Here is a 22,418-nt window from a genome sequence, read left to right on the forward strand (position 1 = left end):
GGAACACTGGATTTATTCTCTGCAATGTGCACTCCTACTCCCCAACTACATTCCCTGTGAAGGCCCAGAAGACACTATACTAGTGAGCTTAACATATGCACTGAAAAGCTCTGTGGTTGCTTTGTAGGTTAGGTATGACTACAGGGGATGCCACCACTAAAATAGGCTCCCTGATTTTATTGAGGATGATGAGATCCCAAAGCAGCAAAGGCCAAGTGGAAGCACTTAATCCAAAAGATAAGGGCATCAGGGACATTATCGGTAACCACAATGCTTTGGCCCACATGGATCTTTAGCAGTGGCTAACTGATCATAACATTCCTAGGAATGAAACAGATGGGCAGTTTAATCTAAATAACAGAAAAATCTCTAAATCTGGTTGCCAAACACCAACTTGAGCCATCACAATGGAAGTCATAGACATTCACCCAGTTTCCAATTCACCTGGCCAATTCAAAGCCCCTTGACTGAAGGAGAAACTGGGTCCGTTTGAGGAAGGACTCCACAACATTACTGCAAGCATATACTTTCTTTCTCCACATTTCCCAAAAGAACCTGCAGCCAATTAGAAGATCTGGAAATTTTTACAAACTCTGGAGACATTTTTGGTTGTCACAACTGGGAATACTCCTGATATCCAGTGGGAAGAGGCCAAGGATGCTGCTAAATATCCTACAAAGCACGAAACAGACCCCATAAAGAAGAATTTTGTGATGTTACAAGGCCTAGATCTAGATCTTGTTAACTCCCTGATCCGATTACCTCCATGATCTCCTACTATCACCTTGCTCAATCTTCAGTTCTCTGCTGTTCAAAAAACATGCATAGCACACTCCAGTCCTCTCTCATAGCATCAGCATTACCTCTCCACCTGGAATGTTATTTCTCTCAGATACTTGGGTGGCTTAATTTCTCATTTCCTTCAGATCTTTGCTTAAATACCACTATTTAAAATTGCAACACCCCTTCTACCATAGCAGGCTCTATCCCCTTCGTCTGCTTTATCTTTTTCTATTATAGCACTTAACACCATTTAAAATACTCTATTTGTTTAGCACTTATTTCCCCTACCACTAGAATGTAAACTCCATGAGAGCAGAAATTTTCTCCATTTTATTCATTACTGTATCCTCAGTACCTACAATGGTTCTTCACACATAACAGGCACTCAAACCTCAAACATTTGTTGAATAAAAGCATCAATGGTGACTGAACGGAAATTAGGGATGTGGAGAACAGAGAAAGCTAAGATGACAATTGAAGTGGTCACCTATTGTTTTTATCTCTCAATAACCCCCCTCCATCTTCTGAAAATAGTCACATCTGTTTGTCAGATATTTCAAACACCTTTACCTTCTTAGAAATTCTGTAACTTTTCCACTGTAGTCAAACTGATCATTCTTTTGCATTACAATATTTTTGGCTTATGCTTAGAAAGGCATCCCACATCCCGAGATGTTATATTTACCTATATTTTCTCTACATACTATTTTTTTTTAATTTGAAGCAATCACTGTTTACTAACTGACCAGATTATAAAAGTAATCATAGTAGACACCTTAGTTCATCCTTCTAATAAGCCTATTGATCTGGTCTTTCCTGTTACCAGCATCTCCCCCTTCTACAAAATGGGTGGTCTTTTTCTTCATCCCCCCTCCAGGAGAAGATAATTTGAAGGACCACAGGAAGTTGTTTGCTTCTTTGAAGCGTTTCCCAACAGTACAGATCTCATGAATCAGGTCCTCCATGCAGATGATGCCATATTTACCAAGAGATCGTGCAATCAGAGAGTTATCTGTCAAGGCAATCCGCTTCTTATTAATTTTGCCGTAACCACGCTTATAGGTCAGTTTGTTCACTGACTTCAGGTTCGGGTACCCCCATGCAATATATGGTTCCAACAATTCTCAGCATGTTAATTGAGGCTTTATTGAGCTTAACAAAGGTGCCATTGAAGATCTGGCGAAGGTGAAGAAGTTGCAACACTTTTCGGACCTTTGGGCTCATGCCACTGATACCTCTGATCCTGATGACAAATGCCAATCTGGGTTCTGCAGGTACATAGAGTTGCCACCTTTTCTTGCCATTCTAGCCATTCGAATCTCAGTTCTGTACATTTGCCTATATTCCCTGTGATAGTGCTTGGGTTTTTCATAGATAAGCTTCCTCCTTGCCTTTCGAAGGATCTTTTGGGCAAACTTTCTCAAGCGCTTGATCTTCAGTTCAGCACAATTCTTTCACTTTTTTTCTTAAGGGTTTCCGGCACAGCCGGAACCTTCTTCTCTTCAACACCCTCCATGGTTCCAGCCGGAAAAGAGCTCTCTACATACTATTAAAAGTTCCATTTTTTTATTCATATACTGAATTCTAAATTTTTTTTGATATTTGGGTTAAGAAAATGATCTAACTTTATCTTTTTCCCAAATGACCAGCAGATTGTCTAAACGTCATTAACAAATAATCTATATACTATATTCTTTAATAGGCATGAATCTGTTTCTTCATTTATTTGTAGTAACTTGGCTGAACCAGTATCATATTTCAGATCTGGTAGAGCAAGGTACCCATTTCCCTACTCCGCCCTCCACATTATTATTCTATTTCAAAATTATCTTGGCTACCTTTCACATACTTATAATTCTTAATGAACCTCATCATTGTTTTCTGAAATTGCATACCCTCCCCACCATCAAAAAGAAAAAAAAAAATCCCATTGGAATACTGACAAATAATATATTTTATGGACAGATATTTTTCTAATACTGAGTTCTCTCATCCAGGAAAATGGTGTATCACTATTTTTTTTCAAGTCTTTGACTTATCAAACAAAGCCTAGTGGTTAAAGATTTTCTTGACATTTGGAGTCACATAGCCTAAATGGGTTCCAATCCCATTCTTCCTCATTCTAGTCAGCTAAACAACCTTGGGCAAGGTAATTTACCTCTCTTATTCTCAGGCATCATATCACCATATTATAGGGTTGTTTTAAGGTATAAACAAGTTAAGAAATGTAATATACTTAAAACAGTGTTCAATAAAGATTAGCTGCTGTTGTTACTATTATTATCATGTCTTTAGATAAAGTCTTGTCATTCTTTATTTAGGTCCCACATATTTCTTATTAAGTTTCTCCCTAGGAATTTTAATTTTCAGTTGCTTTGCAAAGCAATCATTTTTTAAAAAATACTTTCCAACTACTTACTATCAAGCAATTGGGTTTTGTAGGGTCCTTTTTGTATTTTTATTTTGTAACTAGACATTTTATGGATCCTTTTATTATCTTAACACTTTTTTTTCCATTTATTCCAGTTTTTCTTTATTTCATTTTTACTTTTTGGCCTTAAAACATTTTCTATTGATACTCTTGGGATTTCCAGGTATACCAATATATCATCAGAAAATGATCATAATCTTGTTCTCCAACTTTTCAAGATTTACACCTTATTCCTTTTTCTCATCTAACTATATTGGTTAGAACTCCCAGTGATACTGAACGAAAGCAGTGGGTTCTCTGCCTGATGTGCATTAATATCCTATCTACAACAACCTGTGAAGCAGATCAAATGGCCTATCGGCCCAAACGTCTATCTCCTGGAGTCTGAGGAGTGTTCAGGGTTTTATGGATTCAAACAAGGAGGGGATGGAGTTGTTACCATTACAATAAGTATACACAAAGTTAAGACTAGGCTAGAATAACCATTACAATAGTAACTACAAACAGGGCTGAGATTAGGCTATAATAACCATTTCAATAGTAAGTATAAACAAGGATGAGACTAGGTTAGAGTAACCATTGTAAAAGTATAAAGAGGGCTAATACTGATTGAGTTTCAGTAATTTCAGGTAATAACTGCTGCCTATTCTACAATATAGAAAGAAAAACATCTATATAATGATTCAATAATCATAATTGTTTGTTAATTCTTATTTTCTTGCTTACACCAGAACAATAAGAAGTTAATTCTACATGATAGCAGGCATTCTTTCTGAGTTTCAAGAGCATACACCAGCAATGCATGATCATGGCTGTTGGATTATAATACATATGCTTTATTATATGAAGGAAATAATTCTCTCCTCTTGGTTTCACAATAAGAGATTTTGTCACAAATGAATAGTGAATTCATCAAGATCTTTTTTAGCACCTGTGCCGGTTTGGATGTATTATGTCCCCCACAATGCCATGTTCTTTTGATGCAATCTTGTGGGAGCAGATGTATTAGTGCTGATTAGGTTGGAACCTATTGATTGTTTCCATGGAGATGTGACTCAATCAACTGTGGGTAAGACCTTTGATTGGATAATTTCCAGGGAGGTGTTACCCCACCCATTCAGGGTGGGTCTGAATTAAACCCCTGGAGCCATATAAAAGAGCTGATAAACAAAAGAACTCAGAGCAGTTGTGCGTAACATTCTGGAGAGCAGCTTAGAGAGACATTTTGAAGATGGCCGTTGAAAGCAGACTTTTGCTGACACTTTGTTGCCTAAGCGCAACATTTGGAAGAATGCACAGGAGCTGAGAAAGGAGCTAGAACACAACCCGGGATCAGCAACACCAGCCACGTGCCTTCCCAGCTAACAAAGGTTTTCCAGATGCCAATGCCTTTCTCCAGTGAAGGTACCCTATTGTTTATGCCTTACCTTGGACAGTTTATGGCCTTAAGACTGTAACTTTGAAACCGAATAAACACCCTTTATAAAAGCCAATCCATGTCTGGTGTTCTGCAAAATTGCAGCATTAACAAACAGGAACAGCATCTTAAAATATATTTTTTTCCTTTTATGATTAATTCTATCAATAGATTTCCTAACACAAATGTATTATTACATTCCTGGTTTTATTCTTTTATATTTCAGTAAAGTTAATTGCTTATAGGCTACCTATGATTTTTGCAGTTATTCATAAAGATACAGCAATATTTTTTAAAATTACTTTTAGCCTCAGAAACCTCTATTCATAGGATATTCCTCAAAGTTCAACATATGAAATAAATAAAAGAATGTGGTAGAAGGGCTCCAAGTCCACTCATTTGGCATCACTTCTCTCCACACACTGGAAAATAGGGGTCTAAAGTTTTCTGAATGTCGTCAATTTTGAGTATCACAATTATTAGTATATCCTAGAGATTGGCAAATTATTCCCGACAAACAAAATCCAGCCCACCACCTGTTTTTGTAAATAAAGGTTTACTGGAACACAGCCACACCAATTATGACTTATTTTGCACTACAATGACAGAGTTAAGTATTTGTAATGGAGACTCTAAGGCCCACAAAGCAAAAAGTATTATCTGACACTTTACAGAAAAATGTTGCCAACTCCTGCTATCTTGGACTAGTGTTTTCCAGTTTTTCTATTTTGGCAAATATTTCATAGAGCCTGAAAATAATTGGTTCTTCAAAGGTTACAAAGAAAGAGTACAAGAAAAACAAGGAAAAAAAGATGTAGTGCCCCCTTGAGGAGCCTGTGGGGAATGCAGGGGTATTGGCCTACCCCACCTCGATGGCTGCTAACATGACCACAGACATAGGGGACTGGTGGTTTGATGGGTTGAGCCCTCTATCATAGGTTTTACCCTTGGGAAGACGGTTGCTGCAAAGGAGAGGCTAGGCCTCCCTATGGTTGTGCCTAAGAGCCTCCTCCCGAATGCCTCTTTGTTGCTCAGATGTGGCCCTCTCTCTCTGGCTAAGCCAACTTGAAAGGTGAAATCACTGCCCTCCTCCCTACGTGGGATCAGACACCCAGGGGAGTGAATCTCCCTGGCAACGTGGAATATGACTCCCGGGGAGGAATGCAGACCTGGCATCGTGGGATGGAGAACATCTTCTTGACCAAAAGCAGGATGTGAAAGGAAATGAAATAAGCTTCAGTAGCAGAGAGATTCCAAAAGGAGCCGAGAGGTCACTCTGGTGGGCACTCTTACGCACACTTTAGACAACCCTTTTTAGGTTCTAAAGAATTGGGGTAGCTGGTGGTGGATACCTGAAACTATCAAACTACAACCCAGAACCCATGAATCTCGAAGACAGTTGTATAAAAATGTAGCTTATGAGGGGTGACAATGGGATTGGGAAAGCCATAAGGACCACACTCCACTTTGTCTAGTTTATGGATGGATGAGTAGAAAAATAGGGGAAGGAAACAAACAGACAAAAGTACCCAGTGTTCTTTTTTACTTCAATTGCTCTTTTTCACTCTAATTATTATTCTTGTTATTTTTGTGTGTGTGCTAATGAAGGTGTCAGGGATTGATTTAGGTGATGAATGTACAACTATGTAATGGTACTGTGAACAATCGAATGTACGATTTGTTTTGTATGACTGAGTGGTATGTGAATATATCTCAATAAAATGAAGATTAAAAAAAATACAAAAAAAAAAAAAAAGAAAGAGTACAAATTTGGGGGTTTTCTTTGACATTGTTTTCCATTTCTTAAACAGTTATTGGCCTATTTAGGTTTTCTACTTCTTAAACCAATTTTGGTAACTTATCTTAGAAAATCTTCCATTTCATGTAATTTATATATGTATCCGCATTGAGTTAATTATACATAGAATACTTCAACATATCCCCAACTATTACTATGGTTAAAGCCTTTTTTTCCTTCTAATACTCATTTCAGCTTTACTGCAAAAGAATAAATGTCTCTGTAATTCCTGGTTTTACAATTTGAAAGATTTTTCCTGTAGTCCAAATTATGATCAATTTCTGTAAGTGTTCCATGAAAATATAAAAAGAAGGAAATGTTTTCCCAATATAGTACCAAGTTCAATTAAACTTCAGTTCCTCCAAACCACAATTTAAACTTTTGTTTTGCAGATTTATCATATATATATGATATATATATATATATATATATATATATCATATATATATATGGCACCAGATTGGCAACTTATTCCCAAATGGTTCTAGAAATCAAAATTTCTTTGTACTGTACCTACAACTTTTCTATCAATTTGTGACTATCTCAAAATTTAAAACAATTATTTAAAAAATGAAGGTAGCAAGAGGGAAAACTGAAGGAAAAAAAAGCATGGTTGATGAGTATTGAAATTGAGTGCACGTTTTCCTTATATTTATCATTTTTAAACAATGCCAATTGGTAAAATATTTGTGCAGCAAAATGAAAAATCCCACCACTTTAATGTAAATACTTTCATTTTACATATTATATTCAGTTGCAATTTTAAAGATCACAATAATATTTTGTATGTCTTTTTGGATTACAAATATTCTTGTACTTCAGTTTTCATGACTAAAATACAATTACTAAAACAAAAATTTTAGTGTTTACTATTTCATTTATTATACCATCTCTGTAATGCAAGATATTTGAGTAGTTTTAAACATTTTGCCATAATAAATAACATTAAAATAAGTATCTTTCTGGGGCAAAAAAAAAAAGGACTCAAGCTAATCTGAAGGTTTCCACTAGCCAAACAGACAGACAAACATCAAACATATAAAAATCCATTCATAATGATTTATGACACTCCTTGCCTTTCCAACTTACCCCAAAAACCACCCTTACTGGAGGCTGCTAGTGCATCAACTCATTCTGAAAACTCACAAAGAAAAGAATAAAGCATTTATCCTGTTTTTCCTGTATTGCCAATTATTTCAAGGTAATATGGTGACCAAATAGTTGACAAAGAACAGTTCTCTATAAATAATGAAACAGAGCTCATAGATGCTGGAGGATTAAAACAATTAGAAAACTATTATTTTGGAACTCCTAATGGAATAGTGAATCAAGCAATAATTACCAATTAGTGCAAAAACCATTAGGTCAAAAATTGAAGGAAACTTTTTTAATATATGGATTAGGCTGACATCACCTGAACTAGGGCAAACATCAGTACAAGTGAGATGAGACGTTAATGTTCTTCCAGTTTGTGATGTCAAAGGAAGATAACAGCATCACCTATAAAGTATTGTTCAAAAAACAAAAATTGAACCTTAATGCAACCAAACTTCTAACAGTTTACAGGAAAATGAGAGACAAAGGAACATGTTAAATAACACCAGGATATAATCATCAAAATCCAGAATGTGGGAAATTCTACAGAACAAATCACCTAGTATCTTTCAAAAATAAATTACATTTTTAAAAATGGGAAGATGTACTGATTAAAAGGGGCTTCACAGACATATCAATCAAACACAACAAACCTTGTTTTAGCTAACTTTCTGAGACAAATAAAATTGAACACAGGTTATTATTAGGTAATATTAAGGAATTACTAATTTTGTTCAGTGTGATAATTAACGGTATTGTGGCTATGTTTTCAAAAAATAAATTCATCTGTTAGAGATACACACACTTTAAACACTATTAGGTGAAACGGAGTGATGTTCTAGGATCTACTCTTAAAATATTACAAGAAAGAAACTGAGGGAAACAAATGAAACAAGAGGCAGAAAATTGAGAACTGTTAAAGAAGGTGAATGATGGGTACCTGAGAGTTAGTTGAAATACCTGCTCTACTTTTGTGCTCGCAATTTTCTTTTAAACAAAGGTTTTAAAAAAAGAGAGAGAGAGAGTTGTATTCCCCACACAAAACAGGCAACTTTTTTCAGATAAAACTTAAAACAGCCCTAAAAACAGTTCAGTATTTTTAGGCCTTTCTTTTCTTCCAACAAATGGCAACTAAAAAACTTAAATAAATCCTCCTGCTACTAGAGACAGCATCATTTTTTCTTCTTCATTTTGATGGAATACTGTGTCACTTTACAGTAAAATTATTTCAATATCTAAAAAGTATAGTAAAAAGAGTATTTACTTCTCTTATACATGCTAAGACATGAAACATGGAGAAAAATAGAATGCCAGTAAGCATACATATTTTCTAGAACTATATTTAGAGAAATATTTCAGCTTTGACAGAAATTCTATAGAAAAAAATTGTTCCTATAAAGAAGCCGGGAAGTTACTATGATATGTTGAAATTCAAGAACTTCTGAAAATGTCAGTCAATTTCAGGAGAAGAAAAGAGAAAGAATAATTGGAGCAAATATTTTGATTCTTAAATAATTTCATGTGCCACATAGAATGGAAGGCACAGAAAAGAGTAATGTTCACTCCCACTCCCTGGCAATGACTTCCAAGGCTTCCATGAAACTACCGTTGGCTCCTGCCCTTTCTCCTTTGCTTAATGAAATTACCAACAACTTTATATGCTAGGTATTTAAGGTGCATTAACCTACTGAAATCTACTAAAACTAAGTTAGGCAGCAACTTTATTTCCTTTTTATCCATAAAGAAACAAAAACCACTTTACTAGTAAGTACCAAGATCATGATTCTATTATGACACTGGTTTCTATCTTGCAATCCCCTCCTCCTCCCCCATACAGTATTCTATTTCGGAAGGTCTGAGTTAAATAGGCAATGGCATATTTTAAAGAAGGGGTAGGAATTCCCCCAGGGGATTCTGAAGCTCACTGTTAATTAAAAACTAATACACCATGATATGCGTTTTCCTGGGTCTTCTGATGTTACCTATCTGCTGATTCCTACAAAATTTAATTTATATCTTTATATATATATGTTTATATATGTATATGTATATATGTTTTTCTACTTATATTTATGTTTATATATTCACCAGCCTCAATCTCTTAGGCTTCAGTTCCCAACTACCTTTAGGATAGTCTTTACCAGGATGACTCAAATACAAAGTACTCTGGTTTCAAAGAGGGAATGTGGTACAAAAAGGACTTAACAGTTCCTCAAAAAGTTAAACATAGAATTACCATATGACCCAGCATTTTTACTCCTAGGTATATACCCAAAGAACTGAGAGCAGAAACTCAAATAAATACTTATATACCAAGGTTTACAACAGCATTATTCACAATGGTCAAAAGGTAGAAACAGTGTCCATGAAGAGATAAATGGATGAACAAATGTGGTATATACATACAATGGAATATTATTCAGCCATAAAAAGGAATAAAGTCCTGATACATGCTGCATGGATGAACTTTGAAAACACCATGCTAAGTGAAATAAGCCAGACACAAAAGGACAAATACTGTGTGATTACATTTATATGAAATATCTAGGACAAGCAAATACACAGAAGTCACCAGGGTTTGGGGGTGGAGTGGGGATGTACTGCTTAATGGGTAAAGAGTTTCTGTTCTGGGCGATGATAAAGTTTTGGTAATAGATGGTGGTGACAGTGGTACAATATTGTGACTACAACTGATGTCACTGAATTGTAAAAATATAAATGGTTAAAATGAGATATTTTGTATTGCGTATGTTACCAAAATAAAAATTTTAATTTAAAAAAAGGCATGCAAGTTAGACAGACACAAAAAGCACATCTATGAAAGAAAAAAAATGGTAAGTTGAACTGCAATTAAACCAAAGTTTCTTCTCTTCAAAAAAAATTCAAGTAAATGAAGACATGCTATGGACTGGGAGAAAAATATTAGCAAAATACATATCTAATAAAGGATTTACAACCAAAATATATTTTAAAACTCTCAAAACACAATGTTAAAAATATAAACTTTTCATGTGACCCAGCAATCTACTCCTAGTTATTTAAAAAAGAGAAATGAAAACATGTCTATACAAAAACCTATACACAAACATTTATAGCAACTTTATTCACAATCACCAAAAACAAGAAGCACCACAAATGAATTCCAACTAGCAAATGGATAAACAAGTTGTCGTACATCCATACAATGGAATATTACAAAGCAATAAAAAGGACCTACTGATATATGCAACAACATGGATGAATCTCAAATGCATTATGCTAAGTGAAAGAAGCCAGACTCAAAAGGCTGTATACTGTATGATACCATTTATAACATTTTCTGATGAGGGAAAACTATAAGACAGAAAATAGATCAGTGGTTGCTAGAGGATGGAGGTGGCAGAAAAGTTGGCTATAAAGGATCATGAAAAAATTTGTGGGGTAATGAAACTTCCTATTTTTATTGTAATGTAAACAACCATATGCATTTGTCAAAACTCATAGAACTGTACAATAAAAAAGATGAGTTTCACTCTATAAAATTGTACTTGAATAAATCTGACTTTAAATATATTTCTCATGTGCCTCGAACCACTAATTTCACTTCTAGGAAACTAGAACTACAGACAAAAACTACAAACATAAAGCTGTTCCTTTAGGCCCTTTCTTGGGAAACAATTATTGAGACATAATTAACATACCATACAATGGACCCATTTAAAATACACAATTCAGTGTTTTTTTAGTATATTCACAGAGTTGTGCAACCCTCACCTCAACCAATTTTAGAATATTTCGCACCAAAAAGAAACCCCCTACCCTTTGGCTATCACTCTCCAATCTCTCCCTCTAATTCATCCATTTTTGCCCCATTTTTAATAGGAAAAACATTTTAAACAACATATGAATAGAAAAATTTTTCTGTATTATGGTATATCCATGCCATAGAACATTAAACTGCTGCTAAAATTCCATTACAAGTAGATTTTTTAATACACTGAGGGAAGTGCTTAGGATAAAATTTAGGTTAAAAAAAGCTCAAGAAACAGAATTGTACGTATGATGCTAACCATGTTAAAATGTACACATGCACAGAAATAACCTTAAAGGAATATGCTAAGTACTGATGGTAGTTATGGTTGAGTAAAATATTATAAATAATTTTTTAATGCGGTAACATACATATAACACAAAATTTGCCATTTTAACCATTTTTAACTGTATAATTCAGTGGCTCTAATTATTTTTACAATGTTGTGCTACCATTACTAACCTTCCATTACTAAAACTTTTTAAATACCATTTCCCACTAAAAGGTATCAGTGCTTCTTGGAGAAATGGCTAATTCCAAATCTGAGGTAGTAATGTATGGCATGAACATGAGACATCTTGTTTGTCAGAAAGCTAGAACTTTTAAGGACTACTGGAATCAAGTCAAAGGGACACAGGTGTCAACTTTCAAGACCCTATAGTGAGTTGAATTGTGGCCCCCCAAAAGTATGTCTACCCAAAACCTCAAAATTTGACCTTATTTGGAAGAAGGGTGTTCGCAGATGTAATTAAGATGAGAATCTCAAAAAGAGATCATCCTGGATTAAGTTGGGCCCTAAATCCAATAACAAATGTCCTTGGAAGAGACAGAAAAGGAGAGGACACAGAGATACAAAGAGAAGAAAGCCATGTGAAGGACAGAAATGGGTGTTATGCTGCCACAAGCTGGAGAAACACCCGGGGCCATAGAAACTGGAAAGAGCAAGGAAGGATTCTTCCCTAGAGCCTTCAGAGTGAGCAGGGTCCTGCTGACACCTTTATTTTGCACTTTTAGCATCCAGAACCGTGAGAAAATAAATTTCTATTATTTTATGCTGTCAAGTTTGTGGTAATCTGTTACAACAGCAGTCCCAGGAAACTAACAGAGACCTCACTGACCAAAGATGTGAGAGACTTGGACATCAAAAAGAATAATGACTGCAATTAACTCAAACACATCAAATATATAAAAATCCATAATGATAATCGCCCCCCCCACCTCAATTTTGCTAAGGAATCAATTAATTCTTCTGAAAATTGGTTTAAAAAGGGGGAGGGTAGCATTTACCATGCTTTTCCTGCATAAATGATATTACAGGGTAACCAAATAATAAGGGAATTTTTTACAGAGAAAATTCCAGTGACTATATACAGAAGAATGATAGAAAATCTTTCTTCTAATGAAATAATGGATCTAGGCCATCATCATCAATGGCTGATAAATCCATTAGGTAAAAAGTAAAAGAAGAAACTTAAAATGTTTGGATCCCACTGACAGCACCTAAACCAAATGATCAATTTTATTTTCGCTAAAAGTGGGAAAACCACTTATATATATATATCCTTGAATGATATAAAAAGACTTTCACAGTACCACCTCATAGCATGCATGCTATCATCCTAATTTGACCAGGACAGTCTCAGCTTATGGTTATTTTCCCACTGTAACTATTAATAGTACCTCCTTTCATTTTTAAAATGGTCTCTGCTTGGGAATAAATTATTTGGTTACTCTACTCACGAATTTTTTTGCCAAAGAATCTGAACCTAATTCTCATCAAGCTTTACCTAATAAATTTCTCAACCTTGGCTATCCTACTAGAAATCATTGGGAAAATTTTAGATATACTGATGCTTGGATTCCACCCCATGGATTCCAATTTAATTGATCCGAGATGTAGCACAGGAATCAGGATGTTTAAAAGCTCCGCAGAAATTTACTTAATGCCACTGAATTGTACACTTAAAATTAGTTAAAATGGTAAATTTTAAGTTACATATATTTTACCACAATAAAAAAAGGAAAAAAAGTTCCTCAGGTAATTCTAAAGGTTTTTTTTTTTTTTTCTGATTCTTTGTTAGGTATAATAGTTTTGTGATTGTACTTTTTTAAAGTTCTTCTGTTAAAAATACATAAAGATTAAATAATGTGATGCCTGGGATTTGCTTGAAAATACTTCAACCAAAAAAGAAAACAAAAAAAAGTGAGAAGTTAGATTAGACAAGAATGGCAACATGTTGATAACTGTTTAGTTGTTAAAGCTGGGTAACTGGAAAATTTGTGTTTGATACAAAATTACGAAACATAAAACAACAGTTTAGAAAATCCTGATAAATGTGTAGTATGTAAATGAATATATATATATATATAAATTTACAACAAGTTGAAAGATGTGAGGAACACAAAGATGAGCAAATATGATCCTTGAACTCAAAGAGCTCCCAGTAATGGGGAGTCTATACACTTGACAGATAGATAAAAGATTTCCTTACGTACTATCTTTGGCCAAAGGCAGAAAGCAGCTATCTAAAGCTTCTGGGAGACCAGAAAAACAATAGAGATGAAATTAAAATAACAATATAAGTATTCTCTAAGTACAAGAAAGTGAGGGTAGAGAGGATCAGATAAAACTCTGTCCCAACATTGCCAACTGCCAGTGATTGCACCAAACTTGACTCTGAAAGCCCAAGCTCTTGCTATTGGTTGAACCATACAAAAATGCCATTTCTGTAGGTCAAATGGTCAAATATTTGCAATTTCATATGGATCAACATAACACTAAGCTATAAAGCCTTTCTTTTTCTTTCCTTTCTTAAAATACACATGTACATTTAGCTCAAAATAAAATAACCATAATTTTTTAAGCACATGTAAAAGCTTTGAATAATAGTTGGTCTCCTAATACAGAATTCAAAAAAAACCTTCCTAAATAGTCATAAAAATTAGTTATCTACTATTTTCTTTAGTAAATAAGAAAATCATTCCATTTTCAAAGGAAGCACAATCTTTAAAATAAATCATTGCTTTAAAATATTTAGCTTCTATTTTCTAAAAAATAAACATGTAAGTTGTAAAGATATATCTTAAGGTGATTTCAAACAAGAAGTATTTTTTAGGAAAAAAATTTATTTGATGTTTCCTGAGAAGTAATTTACATCAATAAGATTTAAATATAATTCAAATTATTTTAACATCCATAAATTCCAGATAAAGAATTCTGTGCTTTTTCACAAATGAGAATAGAATATAAACACTAACAATAAATATTTCTGAACAAAAGTTCTAACCTATGCTATACAAACAGCCTAACTTTCAAATGATACTTTATCTGGCTTAGCTAAATGTTACAACCTTGAGCAAATCTCCGTGCCTCAGTTTCCTCATCTATAAAATGAGACTATAACAGTGACTACCTCATGAAATTAATGAAGATTGAAAGACATATTACATATAAAATATCTAGAATAATGACCGGCACTTAAGTGTTTACAAATATCAACTATTACCATCATCATTTACAGATGCCTCTCCTAGTTACAAGATGGCAAGCAGTGTTAAAAGAACTCAAAACCACTGTCAATACTAGAATGGCCTCGTCAAATGTTCTCTATACAAAGAACCAATCCATTTTTAAAGCAGATGATTTACACTGAGTACACATGAAGAGCATATATTTTTAATGATAAGAACCACCATGTTAAGTAACACATTCAGCAAAAAGAAAAGAGAAAAAATTCATTAAGAATTAAGAGGGATCAACCTTTTACAATTATTTTATTATAAAATATTAAATAACAAAAACCCAAAACAAAAATTCTCCGCATTCCCATCACATAATGAAATCAACGTGTTCATATAATTTTCTATTCCTATTCTACATGCATACTCAATTTTTACATGTTTACAATAATATTACAGATAGCACTTTGTAAGTTTCTCAACATTATACCATCAGTATTTTGCCACTTTGCAAAATTTCTCCTTTATTTCCCACAACTCCCTTTCCTTTCCCATCCCCACCCCATTAAACAATGTCAACAGCCTTACATGTACCCCTCCACAGCTTTCTCCAAATTCATACAAACACAAACATATACAGACACAATGGGGGGAGGAGGAGAGAAAGGTCACTTTGTTTCTACAAAAATGGAAGGATACTACTTATATATATGCTTTCTCTTTCATTTAAGCATACCCAACATTTATACATCAAATTTAATATGAGACACTTACATATGAAAAGATACAACTTACTAGACTAGGTAATAATACATACATTTACAAAAATAAGTATTACTTTTTTGGATGTGAACTTTGTAAGCATATAGAGATTTTACAACAAAATATACCATATTTAGGCAGACCTCAGTTCATAATATACCATTTAAGAGCCATGCCTACATAATTGAGCTATTTACAACAAGCCTACTAATGAATTTTAAAATCGAGTTTAAAAAACTTTACAATTTTAAAAAATTCATAAATAATATCCCAAAAATACCCTGAATTAAAGTGTATGTGCACATGTTTATAATAGTGGTCTTCATATACAGGTACCAGGACATGAACTGGGTTCTCTCTATAGAAGAGATGATACAAATAGGGCTAACCCATCCACATATTCAGATTTTCCCATGTTCAAAAATTGAGAGACTGACATTCAAGAATAGTATATATTCACAGAATACAATCAAATCAAACTTGTCTAATTAATGCCTATTGCTCTAACTGCCCACAAGCATGAAAACAGGACAGCAGGGATGCCTAAAAAGAACTTAAGTTTAACTCAGTAGACTCAAAATACTGTCATTCCCCCAGAACAATCAGAAGATCCCTAAATCTGGATCCAAGGAGAGAACTTAAGGGTATAACATATGGTAAAGCCCAAAAAATTACAAAGCAGATAACTTAGTACCCAACCCAGAGAGTCTTGGTTGTAACAGCTAAACTTTTCTTACCAAAAATCAACAAACATCTTTTGAGTTCCTATTATGTGGAAGTCATAGGTTTGGGAGATAACAAAACGCAATACTATAGGACCTATTCTAAAGGAATTCACAATTAAACAAGAGAGCCAGAATTAGCATCTTAAAAGATCATAAAAATACCATAGCACAATACTACTAGACAGCTCATCGACTAGCACAGGTGCTCAACAACTTTTCTGTGACTTATGATTACAAAGGTCAAAGACAATAAACATCATAAATACAGTATCAGGTCATCAATGCAATTTCAGATTAAATAACCTAAAGTTATTATCTAGGCCCATGTAGATAATTTTAACTGCCTGAAGGCTAACAGCCAAATTATTTTTTTAAAAAACTGTACTGTACAGTCCCCACTCATATGGAGTATTCACATGAAATTCACATGGAGTGTGGCACACACACACAAAGTGAATAAAAGCACATGTACCATTTAGGACAACCTTATCGAACATTCTAATAAATATCAAAAACAAAATGGATTACGGAGCTTGTAAGATACTGAATGTAACCCTACTGCACAATAAAACTGGTAAAATAATGGGGAAGACCTGTACAAATGCTATCTATATATGGTACATGTTGAAAAATTATAATAAAATTTCATTTATGACTAAAAGTGCATCTTTTAAGTATATTACAAAAGAAAGAATATATTTAAAATCTAGTCAAACTTATTGCCAAAATATATGGATATTTTCTAGAACATTCTAGAATGTATGTTATTGTATAAGATGAATAACAACAGTGTTAATATCAACTGGATGCAGAGATTTCCTTGGAAGAGAATTATGGTCTAAAGCAATTTACCCTACATTTTTAAAATTGGTATGACCATATGTCATATGCCTTCACCCAAGAAAATGAGGATCCAGGTCAAAATTGTCTCACAGTCTGAAGAATAATTTAAGATTTCAAAACACATGCCTATATCCAATATTTATACTAAATGAACAATTTAGACATATATAGCTTAATGTATGAGGGGATCTAAAATTTTTTGATCCTAAAATTATCAACATTAAACTTTTAACTGCTCAAAACACTAGAATGTAGTGCATTAAAATAAGATGATTGATGAATGGATAGAAGGATGGATAGAGAGATAAATGTGATGAAACACGTATACTAAACTGTTAATGGTAGAATCTAGGTGTTGGATATGGATGTCCTATAAAATTTTTTCAACTTTGCTGTGTAGTTGAAAAGTTTTTCTTAATAAATTATTCCAAAAATGTTATTTGATGCTTCTTTAGTTATTTATAATCTAAGCTTTGAAAAACAGAAACATAGACCAAAGAAGCTCTTATGTGGAATCCAACACAGGCACTGTAGTTAAGACAAATCTGGATTAAAATCCCAACTCAGCCTTTTAACTAGCTGTTTGATCTTGAGTAAACTACCTAACCCCTATAGGCCTACATTTCTTTACCTGCAAAATCGGTTTTACCCGTAGTTGCTGTGAGGTTAAATTATTCATATATAGTACTCAGCACATAGTAAGCACTCAATAAAATGTTAGTTGTAATATTATTATGAGGTTGTTAATTTTAGGTAAAGTGGAAGGACATCCTAATACAAGGTCGCAATTTTTTACACAGTAGGTTTAACGCTAATATGATTATTTGGGGACCATTCCCAAAAGGATGATTCCTGATAAGAAATTTACTGCTTAACAGGCTAAGAGGGGAGGAAGTAAAAGAAAAGTCTGAAAAATATTGCTCAATCAACAGTATAATACTGTTCTCGATCTGAAAAAAATCATTCAGAATTAAATACGAAAAGTTTCAACGCAAACTTTAAAAGGCACCCAACAACCATGTATTATTGCCTTCACCTCTGCAGGCTGGTTGGGTGCATCCTTGTTATGACAAAACTGTCACACTCTTCCAGGTTCGTAATTGCAGGTAAAGAGGATAGACTAGAACATGACATTTATAGTTGCCAAAATCTCTCTCCTAAATCAAGACATGCCAACGACTCCACTTTTTCACAGGTAACACTACCACCCCTACTTTGGTCTTGATAACGGTTATGGGGAGTGGGGGGAGGCAGGAAAATGAATCCCCGATGGTGTTACTGAACAACCCTCCTGGTTATTCCTCAAGAGACCCCTCCACGACTTATTCCCGCCACCCCCTCACCTGACCTCTCCCCTGTTAAACTTCCACAGACTCGGATTTAATAAAGATGCACTTAAAAATCTGACATCTTCCCTCTCCTGGACCAGACAGCCCATCCCCAGGGTTGGGGGGAATAAAAAAGGCCAACAACAGTTCCCGCCCCTCCCCCTTCCAACCAGAAACAAATCTTTGTCCCACCTGCCTAAGAACCATTCGCCAGCGCGCTCCAGACTCAAGGTTGCCTCGGTCCTGCCTGCAACCCTTCCCCAACCGGGCCTCGACGACCCCTCCACAAGCGTGAGCATGACCAATTTGTGTCCCCGGTTCCTGCTCCGGGCCGCGGCCCCCGCCCCGCCCCCCGCCGCCCGAGTTCTGCCTCACCTCACCTACCCTCTTTCGGGGGCCGGACTCCACCTCTCTCTCCGCCATGTTGGGCCCCGCTCAGAACCGCTGCGGCTCCCAGCGCGGTGGCGGCGGCACCTCTCGGGCCCCGGGTCCCCGCCCACACTGCAGGCACCGCCGCCTCGCAGCAGCTTCTCCGGATCCGGCCAGGCCTTGCGCTCAAAGTGGGGAAGGGGCAGATACCGCGCGCCGAGTCGCAGATCCTGAGATCCCACGGGCGCGCGCGTGGACGGTCGGTCCTGCCTGCAAAAGGTGGGGGGGCCGGGACTCGGGGGGTTAATGGCCTCCAAGGGGCCCCGTGAGTAGGATTATTTTCTCTGAGAGAAATTCCTCCGCCTGCGGTTTCTTAAAGGGATCACCAAACCAACCCCTTGCGCGCGCCGCTGATGCGCAGGCGCACCTTACGCCCCTCCTTTCTTTCCCACCGAGCCCCCGGTCCTGAGCTTGCGCTGTGAGTGGCTTAGGGTAGGCCAAATCCTGCAAGTCTCTTTGCTGTTAGCCGCTGCTCCCACCACTGAACTATGGCTGCTGCCTTAAAGGGACCATGACTCAGTGGTGAAAAAGAAAGGAAAGAAAGACTATCTGGAGAATTGGATGAAATGTCATTGAGGGGTCAACATCACCATCTTATACCTGACTACAGAGATTCATTGTAAAGAGAAAACAATGGTGAGCTGAAGTTCTCAGTGGACCACTGAATATGAAGAATCCCAGCCAACGAAGGAACAAGCCAGTCATCTCAAGGAGTCCCAGCTCTTCTGCTTTAGACAGCCTGGTTTAGAATTTTAAGGGTCTGCTCCTACAGCCTAGCCTCAAAATCAGATCCTTTGATGATTTTGAAGATTGAACCAATAATTGGTGATAATTCACACACCAGTAATTTGTCCTAAGAAAATTAAAATCAGTAAAAATCGTAGGAACCACTGCGTGGTATGTGAATATATCTCAATAAAATGAAGATTAAAAAAAAAAAAATCGTAGGAACCATCCACTCCAGTGTTCCCAGTGAGAAAACTGCAGCCTGGTCATGGGAAGTAATTTGCCCCAAGATATTCAGTGAATAGCTTGGAATGAGAACCAGATTTGAGCACGGTCTTCCATGCTTTTCAGCGCACCAAGTTCTCTTCAATACAAGAGATAAATTTGTTTTTATCTGGTATCCCTAGAAGATTAAGACTGAAAGCTCCATGATATTTCAGTGTATCTGTGAAGATATATTATGATTTACAGATGTTGTGGGTTCTCACCAACCTTCATTCAAGGACCTTGAAAATTGGGTTTAAAGGATGAACAGTGTATTTTCAATGCATGAAACCAAAGCCGAGACCCAAGCTAAAGATCGCTGAGGAAATTGGGGGCATGATTCTTTCCTCTTCTGTTTATTCCAGGCCCTCAAGCCTCAGATGAAGAAAAAAATGCCCTAATGGAATTCACAGTGATAGCTTAGGGTCAATGAGAAGATATATAGGTAAGAAATCCAGAGAAGTTGCACCTTGAAGGTCATTCCCAATGACAAGAAACATTCAAATTGGAATGAGTAGCTCCTAATATAGGGTAAAGAGATGTAACTTCTGTATGTCACTGTAACTTTTGTGTGTCATTTGGTGGCTGTTTTGAAACCCACAATTATCTTCATCTATGGCCTTTTTTTGAAAACTGTGAAATTGCTGGAAGTTTCCATGTTAGTCCTTGCTAGGTCTGTTCATCTTTAGTTTAACTCCTGGGTAGAAAAGAGGAGAAAAGGACAAGAGTTATGTTCATTTAAGTCAGAATCACCCATGTCATCCTGTAGCTCCATATCCAGAACAAGAAAGAAATAAACCAAGAACTTAAGGAAAGATGGGTCCAGAGGATGTGGGTACATGAAAGTTATAGTGGTTTCCACTCATTTTATTTGAAGTGACACACTCCTTTCTAATAAAACCTTAGAGCTAAAAATCGAGCAGCTAAAAAAAAAAAACAACTTTTTAATGGAACTGCTAAGTTTGAAGTGAGAATGGGTAACACACCAGCCTGCTCACTCAGCATCACTCTCTTCCCATTCTTTCATGGCCCCTGCCACCATCAGAAAAATGTTGGGCTTTTCAGAACATAGTTTAAAGCCATTGATTTAGTCCAACCCCACTCCTTAAAGATAGAGCCATTAAGGCCCAAAGAGAAGAATTAGTAACAGCATCAGGCCTGGAACGGCCACCTAAGCCCCCAACCTGGGGCTTCTAGAGGTAGTGGGAACATGTTGGGTCTTGAATAAGTGACAGGATTTGTACACTTCAGATAATATACAAACATACCATGAATGTTCAGTGCAATCATCCATGTGAGGGAAAGAAAAAGAGAAAACACTTATTGAGCACTGTAAGGTTAACCATATTATCCTAAATTTACATATTATCCTAAATTTACAGAGGGGTTCATAGAGCATAAATGACTAGTCCAAGATTATTCAGTAGAGAGGCCAAGCCGGAATTCAAAGCCTTGTTCTTTCTGGCTTATTTGAATATATCATAAGCTAGAGGTTGCAGACTGGTGGCCACAATACCATATCTGTTCCACAGAGGTGTATTATTTGCACTTGGTCAAGTTACTTGAGCTCTCTATGCCTCAGTTTTCTCATCTATAAAAATGTGTTCATGGGAGGATTAAATTAGATAATATTGCTCAGTCTCTTAGAACACTTTTTGGGTCGTAACACCATATAAGTATTGCTTTTTTTTTTTTTAATTTTTGAATTATATGCCAACATTTAAAATGGGATATTTTCTGCTTCTCTCTCTCTCTCTCAAAAAAAAAAAAAAAAATTAAGTTTGCACATACCAAACTAATTGGTTTTAATTTTCTTCTTTAAAGCATGTTCCATTATAGACTCTTACCTAAAGTGTAACCCTGAGACTTATTTCCCTGAGTAGGAGAGAGTAGAATAGGCTTAGTGGGAAGAAAATGAATTTGCTAAGTTTCCTTAGTTCCATGAAGTTCAGCACAGAGTTCTACCATACTCCCATACTCCAGATAACGTTTCATTGGTGACAGCTGATCCGCCAGGCTGTGAAATAGGGAAGTAAGAGAAAAATCTGTCTATTAATTGCAGAGTAGAGAAAAGAAGAAGAGAGATGAGAGAGGTAGCGGGTGAGACACATGCCCCTCTCACTCTTCTTGCCCCTCTCCAGGTCTTCAAATAATAAAGGTTTCTTGCTCTGCTTCCACTTGGGATTCCAGGTAGAGATGACTTGCAAGCTAGGCCAGCACCAACAAGCCAGCAGCCACATCTGAGTAAAATTGATAGCCCAGAGTAATTGGGAAGAGAGAGAAGGCCTGAGTTTAGCTCCTCAGAATGTCTCTTAGTCACGGGTGAGTCCAGGTTTTGTGGGGCTTGAGGCTTATATGATGGTGGAGGGAAGAGGGGAGGGGAACACATTCTTTAAGAAAAATAATACAAAATTAGGTACAAGGTCTGAGAAGGAGCTATGCGAGTGAAGTGAGGAGCCCTTACCACCTATGTAATACGGAATGTATCCAGAAGTTCCCACATACCCTGTGGAGGAGTAGGGAAAGTGGCTAGGAGTACTGGCTGGCAATATCAAGGAAAGTAGCTCT

General features: G+C 36.1%; 1 protein-coding gene across 2 annotated transcripts in view; it reads right to left on the reverse strand.

The window, feature by feature from the left end:
* ZMYM4 (zinc finger MYM-type containing 4) overlaps nucleotides 1-19,193 on the reverse strand; it is a 230,189-nt gene extending 210,996 nt beyond the window's left edge. The window contains exon 1 of one of the 2 annotated variants that reach the window (XM_037827754.1): nucleotides 18,816-19,193. In XM_037827754.1, the coding sequence (XP_037683682.1) occupies nucleotides 18,816-18,854 (39 nt within the window). In that variant the 5' untranslated portion in view covers nucleotides 18,855-19,193. Of the gene's footprint in view, nucleotides 1-18,623; nucleotides 18,703-18,815 lie in introns of those variants that run through there. The other variant, XM_037827755.1, reaches the window with a different exon arrangement.
* Nucleotides 19,194-22,418: the final 3,225 nt, after the last annotated feature.

This window comes from Choloepus didactylus, chromosome 2 (genome assembly GCF_015220235.1).
Source record: "Choloepus didactylus isolate mChoDid1 chromosome 2, mChoDid1.pri, whole genome shotgun sequence".
In the NCBI taxonomy this organism is placed as follows: Eukaryota; Metazoa; Chordata; class Mammalia; order Pilosa; family Megalonychidae; genus Choloepus; species Choloepus didactylus.